This window comes from Miscanthus floridulus, chromosome 5 (genome assembly GCF_019320115.1).
Source record: "Miscanthus floridulus cultivar M001 chromosome 5, ASM1932011v1, whole genome shotgun sequence".
Classification (NCBI taxonomy): domain Eukaryota; kingdom Viridiplantae; phylum Streptophyta; class Magnoliopsida; order Poales; family Poaceae; genus Miscanthus; species Miscanthus floridulus.
The window spans coordinates 86,798,699-86,806,777 of NC_089584.1; the positions used below are offsets into that span (position 1 = coordinate 86,798,699).

General features: G+C 42.9%; 1 protein-coding gene across 1 annotated transcript; it reads right to left on the reverse strand.

Annotated features, from left to right (window-relative positions):
- Nucleotides 1–907: 907 nt before the first annotated feature.
- LOC136450177 (neutral ceramidase-like) lies at nt 908–6,947 on the reverse strand. Its single transcript, XM_066450524.1, has 10 exons — nt 6,517–6,947; nt 5,213–5,634; nt 4,790–4,998; nt 4,130–4,498; nt 3,781–4,036; nt 3,411–3,681; nt 3,209–3,334; nt 2,616–2,679; nt 2,308–2,474; nt 908–1,723 (listed from the first exon to the last, which is right to left on the reverse strand). The coding sequence occupies exons 2-10, from the start codon at nt 5,557–5,559 to the stop codon at nt 1,175–1,177; spliced, it is 2,358 nt and encodes a 785-aa protein (XP_066306621.1). The 5' UTR covers nt 5,560–5,634; nt 6,517–6,947; the 3' UTR covers nt 908–1,174.
- Nucleotides 6,948–8,079: the final 1,132 nt, after the last annotated feature.

Sequence of the window (8,079 nt, forward strand, 5' to 3'; positions counted from 1 at the left end):
ATCTCTCGGCGACGGCGTGGTGCCGTGGCGGCGAGAGGAAGAGGCGACGGTTGCTCGCTGCTGCTGCCCTAGGGCTGTGCGTGAGAGGAGGCAGGGAGGCAAGGAAGTCACGTATGCAGCCCTTGGCCCTTGAGGCCAGGCAAATAATGTTTGCCTTCCATATCTATCAATCATCCCAGATTACAAGTATTTATCCTTCTCTATAGATGCTATAATTAATGAACTATATTTATCTTTAAGAAAATACCAAATAAGCGATAAATTGGGCCTCTAAGCCCCTTAACAGAGCCGCCCCCTAGCCACTATTGGGCCCGCGCCTGGCATAGGGGATGCCGGTCATAACAGTACTGTTCGCTGATTTGTTGTGAGAAAAAAATATTTTTCCTTTGTTGAAACAGTACGGCTCATAAGACAAGCGAACAGGGCCTTAGTATAAACACAAGTATCACCTGATCATGTTATAGTGTCACTTGATCATATCTATGATCATGTTAACGTAGACAACATGAAGATAGTGATCCAAAGAAAATGTGATATACTGTACATCTACTGCATTGATCTTTTTTTTTAACTTACTGAATTTATCTTATGTATCTGCAAAAGTGTCGCTGACGCTGAGACAAGAGTTGAGTTGGCTTCTTGCAGTCCCCATGATACGCCAACAGGCCATCTCAAAAGCACATAGATAATAGGCCATCGAACAAAAGGAATAACTTCGAAGGTGACGGACCTTGCAATAACAATCGAAGTAAAAGAACTTCAAAAGTGCCCAAGAGTACTCATGATCATACACTAGCAGAAATCTGGGAACTAGGAAGGTCTCATCATAACCCATCAGTAGAAGTTACCAATGCAAACACAGACATTATATCCTAATAACTCGCGAGGACATGTCACTCAATTGGCAGGGCAAATGAGGGTCTCGAAACGCCCGCAACATCCAAACGTTTCCAGTTAAACATTTCACACATCGAGTCTGTAGCTATGTACATTGCCGTAGTGATAGCGGTTCGATATGACCAGAGAGAATGAGAGACGGACAACGTTATTAATATCAAGCACATGTAAAAACCATAGGGAAAACATGTCGATACACTGTGGCAGGTATGCAATGTAAAAATGACCCGGTGTGGGTTCTCTGACAGGTGTGCCGTCGAACGCAATGGTGTACTACCTAACGCACTGCGAACGCCCGAGAGGTCCCTGTAAAATGTTCGATGGACCCAATCAGTGGTTTGGAGGCACCAAAATGCCTCAATCTATAAACACCCGATGGAGCATCTTCAGGAATGGTCCATTCCAGCGTTGCAAAGCTTCTTGAACTCAACTTTGAAGGTCTTGACCACTTGAAGCGTAGTGACCAGTCATCGTCGTCATAGGCAGGCACCCAGTTGTTGCTACCGTCCAGTTTCTCAACAAGTGCGAATGTACCATCTGTGAGAAGGTCATTCCTTGGGCAGGCTGAATAGAATGTAGCATTCACAATACTGCCCTTACTGAAAGTTGAGTTTGCAGGAACATCTGAACTGACATCTCCAAACTTCACCCCATGAGGTGTGGAGTCAAAAATAACACCTGGGAGGAGTTCTATTTGCTTGTCCAGCATATCTGGTGGCTGAAACTTTATTGGGACCTCTTTGTTTGCAACCATGGCTGTAGCAAGTTTCTGAAACTCCTGAATGTAGGCACTCAAGGTGTGGGGGCCATACAACGTTGATGCTCCCTGGCAAAAAGCATTTATTTGTTTGAAATGCCAATATATCTAGAATGGACTTCACTATTCCTACTGTACATATTACTAGGAAGATCACTAAAATGATGCGCTAACGAAATATTAGAACCTCTCTACCAAGCACTGTGCAGACATGCAAAATAAAGGAAGCAAAAGAACATGAACACTTGCAACAAAAGGAGAAAAATATAGAATTCTCCTTTTGTGACGCTAAATACAAGGGGGCTGACGCGGTTGAAAGAACTTCCAATAATGCATCCAGGGGTCTACTAAACAGGATGGTTAATTTTGGTGCACACCCCCAAACAAATTGAAGAGGACCATGCTCCAGACTGCTTGATTTCTAGAATGGCAGGGATGAGGGGAAAAGCATGAAAACAAAAAGGAAAAGGAATGAATCTCAATGACAGTGCCAATTCAGCTATAGCCAGAACATGCTGCTACTAAGGCAGTTAAAAAATGACATTAAGTAACTATAATTGTGGAAGGGCCACCAAACATCAAGCTAACTATCGTTATTCCATTCTGTATTATGTTCTCAGACTGAACATCAAATGAGCTGGGCATATACATACCTCGTATCTTTGGATCTGATATTCTTCAAAAGTTGTAATATACTGAGAATAGGTATTTGTTAGCCCCGCAAGAACAACATGAATATTATTAAATTCACCACTGTTGTCACTTGTAAGTACAGTTTTGACAGCATCACGTAGCCTCCTGCCAGCCATTGTTGTGAATTCTGAACCAAAACATAACCATACAAAATGCATGACATGAGCATAGGGATGTCCACAATAAATATCAATAGTATCAACACATCACATGCATTCTTTGGTCTTTGCTTGGCAAATATCTTATAAATGAGGAATTGGAAATTTACCTCCAGGGACACACAAGATAACCAGCTGGCCAATTCTTATGATCTGAATTGGAAGAATTGCAGGCTGCATAATAATAATACATGAGTCAGCGCAGTACCAACAAACAAATTCAGTAAGGCGGACTTAATTACTTGGTTTCACAGCTGATATAAGAGAAATATCATTTTCCCCCTTCAAAAAATGCAGGAGAGCTCTGTGCCATTTCATTAAGATAATAAAGAAGTACAACTGTACAAGATGTAAAAAACAAGGAGGAAGCTAGTAAAGACCCCCACCCCCCATCCCACCCACCCACCCACCCACCACTCACGAAAAGAAGAATCATTTTCGCAAATTGATACTGCCTATGATTATGCTCTAAAACAAAGCTCAAGATCAGTTAAGACTTGAAAGAAATGATCAAATGAGACTCACAACGTCACTAATATTACTAGAAAAGAATGCTATAGCAGCCTATGTGGTAGTGATTTGATTAAGCAACACATGTTCTGTATTGATGGCAACCTCGGTGTCAACTATCAAATGAACTAAGGAATTTGCATTTGCTGTGAAAACTAGAAGCTGTACAATTGTTGAAAAAAGGAAGACATACCGCCCAATCATATGGTTCCTTCATTTCACCAGTATCTAGCAAGATAGGTTTTGGTGCTTGACATTGGACTTGCTCCTTCCCTGGTTTCTTAAGTAAGTTTCTTACTAACCTCCAGAAAGCGTTTCCCTGATAAGACATAGTATAAACCAGTCAATACCATGTTAGTGAAACTTGTTAGGCTCATTTGATTAATATGATCAACCTTGGCATCTCCTTGTTTAAAGTCAAAAGCTCCAGGACCATCTGTGGTTCCAGCGGCAAAGGCAAACCCCATGGCTGCTGGGCATGTTTTCACAACTTGCTGACCTCCTGTACTTGTAGGAATATTCACTTCAAGTTGTGAGAAATCTAGGTAAGTATGCCTAAAGTCAACTTTGCCTTGTATTTCTTCAGAAGCTGAATTAAAAAGATCTACAGCCTTTTGAAACTGCCTATTGCCAATGATACGGGTACTTTCAAATTCATCAGGATATCTGCAACACAGCAAGGATTCATCGAAAATAAATAAATTCTTCCAAATATACAAAAACATGAAAGCTATGATTATAATGACTTGTAAATATGGTGAATACCCTGGTCCTCGTCCATAGCATAGTTCATTCTTCCCATTGCATGTGCTGTGATTGAAGTCACAAGGAAGGCCAGTGTCTATACAGAAAGTTCCCAGGACATTTGGACTAACATCACCACAATTTGACTGGCAGAATGCAGAAACAAATTTAGGTCTGTTTTGTTGAGTGCTTCTAATGCGCCTGATGATACTTGAACCAGATAATCGCAGGCCACCTGAGGCTTCGTAGGATGACGCCAATTGCACTAAGTCATCAGCTGACCAAAAACAATTATAAGAGTAGTTTAGCAACAACCTAAAATATTTCATTTCTATACAAAATTTATGCAGTCAAGAAGTATGGAACATACTTATCTCGTTTGGTTCAGGAATTATCAAAGAGACTCTTCTCGGAAGTCCAGAGGTCATGTGTAAAGATTCCAAACCATCATGATTTCCATGAGCTGCCTGTTTTGGAATGCCATTTTGTTCTGCCCAATCTTCCATGAAACGTGCAGCTGCTCCTTTGTTATCACCACTTATTAAAGAATTTGTACGACTCATAGATGTTCCATGGGTTGCAAACCAATTGAAACTCCCAACTGGACCAGATTCGTCATCTACAAACTTGACGAGGGTCATTTCTTTATCAACATCATACTTATACTTGCCTCTCTCTTCAGCGGGGTTATTTAGATATGCACTTGGGCTGCGATTCACACCGGCATCAAGGAGGTCACCTGAAAATCATGTGGTCACAAAATATTAGCTGTAACTAGATCCCAGTGAAGCAGCCTTCAGCCCTTCACACAGCAAGTTGAAGGACATTGATCACTGTGGGCTTGCCGACTGGCCAAACTCAAACAATCAATTAACCAACCAGGGATAAAGTAGTAACATTGGGAGTCCTACTTAAAACTAAATGCAATTTAAATTAGAGAGGAATTGAATGAATTAAAAAAATGCTGAGTTAATCTCGGTAGTGTTTGGGAAAACCTAATTGGCCCCAGAAAACAGACATAATTTTGTACCTTTGTTCACATAGATTTTCCCAGGACGGAGATTGTTGTGAGCTTCAACAATGCATTGCTCAATTCCATTGACAATCACATCAAATGATTGACGAACAAACCCAAGTGATGTGACAATATAAACTACATACTGCAGATAACCGCCAGGACCAGCATGCGTATGGATTCCACTGATAGCCACATTATTCTCATTATAAAGATCTCCATACCTGCCAAATTGAGGGTTGCATAGTCAGCTACACCATCATGAGGGTGCAAGGGAAAAACTTACTTTTACAAAATATATAATGATCCATCTAATCAACATTATGTCTGGACTCCTCTGTGCAGTGGAATTTAAAATGGCTAAGCATTTTGTCATTTATCACATAGTGTTGAAATGAGACTATCTCGAATATAAGATTCAAGAGTGATCACTCTTACCTTGCTTTGAGCCTTTCAAGCACCTTTATTGTAACAATCTGTGATGCCATGCAAGCATCAAGATTTACAAACACAACACGCTTGCCGTTAGGCTCAGCAACGATAAACGCACGAGCCTTTAGCCTAAAGTGAATTCCTGATGCAATCTGCTCAGAATTTGCATATCCCATCATGTTAACGTCTGCTGCTGGCCCTGTTATGTCATAGCTCCCCATACCGACCAAATATGGTGAATCTGAAAGTGCTGGGCTGCAGTTCTGAAGAACAAATACCAGAAAAAGGCATAGCCATATCTTGGGCAAACTAAAACCAGAAACTTGGAATCGCAAGGAAGATGATGCCTCCATCAGGAACCAGGGATGGGCTTGTTGATCAACTCATGCAAGATGGATATCTCAATAAACTGACAAATTGACTACAGGCTGCAAAAGAGAAGATTTGGTACCTATTAGAAAAGCTGACAGATCATAGTCGCACAGGATATGTGTTATCCAAGCAAGTAAGAAAATGAGAGCATGGAATTTTTCTAGAACGTAGTAATTGCATTTCTCCACAAGAACACAGTATACTAACATACATGAGCTAATGTTTACCAAATATAGCTGCAGATCCCTTGGTGATAAATTAAACAAAAAGTAGATCTCTGAATCACAGCCAAGAAGATATGTCAGCATACAAAATGGTATTATTGGACAAAACAATTCGACCTTATGAGATCCTGGCAGCGGCAGAAGAGGAGAGTGGAGGTGGAAGTGGGCAGATTTGGGCAGCGAAAAGCCAAAGAGGATGGGAATTGGGAGCCTGGGAGGCGAGGGGCACAAGTAATATCCTTGGAAGCACATGCCGCCTAGGCGGCCACACTCAAATCTGCCCTGACCTCAGATTCTTGGCGTATACTATCACGCACCCACGGGAGATCAGCGCCACAAGTCTAATCAGGCAACAAGCAACCAACACGAGAGTCCAATAGCTACACCAAACCCCACAAGCAACACCACAGCAAAGAAACAGGTCCAGTCTAGTCACTCCCCCACCAAACAAGCAACAGCAGCACAGTTTTTCCAACAACAAAAAAAAAACAGCAGCACAGTCTAACCGTCATGGGCAGCACATAAGCTAAGCCAAACAGTATAAGCATCCTGATAACTATAGCAAGCATCTCACTGAGTAGCATAACAACTGGACAACCTGCGCTGAAACCCTAGCTTGATTTGCGCACCCAATTAGCACCAAATCGGGGGGAAATTGAGCAAGGACGCGGGCAGGCCAGGACTCGAAAGGAAGAGGGGGAAGCAAAAACTCACCCCGTGATCGGCGAAACCCCTTTCCTTCATTCCTTCCTCCCTCCCCCGGATGATTCAGTTGCTGCTGCGGCCGCAGTGACTGGCCGCCTACGACGCCATTTATACCTCGGCACTGCGACGCCCCGCACGGAACGCGACGCGACCCGCTGAAAATTCCGAGAGCGGGGGCGCCTCGTAGTCGTAGCCCGTAGGACTGGGATGGCGTCGGCTTTGTGCAGCTCCGCTGCGCCCCTGCCACTGCCAGTGTGCAACTATTTTAAGGCGAGCCGGGTTCGAATCTGGGCGCGGGGCGAGCGGAGCGGATGTGGACCGATGGTGACGAAGCCAGGGAAGAACCGACGAAGTGGCGCGACGCCGCGACGGGGACGGGCGGGGTGAGGCCTGAGGCGTGGTCCGCGTGGAAGACACGGGGGGGGGGAGAAGCCGAGCTGAGCCAAACTAGCTAGAGCCGTGAGCTTTCCGTCGGGGGCGGTAGAGACTAGAGAACCTGGCCCGCTCTCGCTGCTCACCGGTCCCGCGTCGTCGGCCTTTCCGGCTTCTGCTTCAGCCCGGCTTCCGCTCTAGCGGCTAGGCGAATTGCCTACCAGCAGGAAATGTTTTACTACTTCTTTGTCCCCTGAATAAATAAAAGCGTAGAGTTATCTTAAACTAAACTTTTTAAAATTTAACTAAATCTATAGAAAAGTACAACAATATTTATGACACAAATGAATAAATTATAAAAATATATTTCATAGCGTATTTAATGATATTAATTGGATGTCATAAATTTTGGTATTCTGATTTAGTTAAACTTAAAAAATTAACTTAGGACAACTCCACGAGTTGATTTATTCGGGGTTGAAAGAAGTATCGGAGTAGTGGATCACAGAAATCGATGTTCCCAGTCCGAAATATTCGGCTGATGGTTTCTGCGGCTGATAAGTCGACTGAAGCTGATTTGTTGTGAGAGAAAAAAAAACATTATACGTTGACCGATAAGTTCAAGCGAATAGGGCCTCCAACTTCTTTGGACAGATTAAGGTTTCATGTTTGTTTGCTAGACAAGGTCTGTAAACTTGTGTGTCATCTAGCCTGTAATCCAAGGGCCATGAATGATGAAACCCACCGACAATTGAACTAGTTTGATTTTTAGTTTGGATTTCAAAAGTATCTATTTTGAAATGTTGTTGAATTGTACGAGGCCCATTTACTGGATTTTAGATAATTGTGATATGAAAGTACAGCTAACATAGAGTGTATATGCACAAAGGGAAGATTACTTTGGTAATAGGAGGTGACCAAATAGCACACTACCTATCCATGTACCGAGACGTTCTCGAGGTTGTTTGGTTGTTTGTCTAGATAATTTCGTGTATCGCCTGTGACCTGTTTTGCTAGGAGATATGCTATTTTATTACAAGATCGAGAAACGAAAACTCTTGGAACAGAGTACTCAGCTCCCGAAACTCCTTCATGGTTAGTGCATGATTTGGGTAGCTGGGTTGAGTCCGGTTTGCATGGGAGGTGCGAGTTTGAAGCAGATCTCTAGCCCACTGCAGCACCATCTGCTCCAACTTCGTC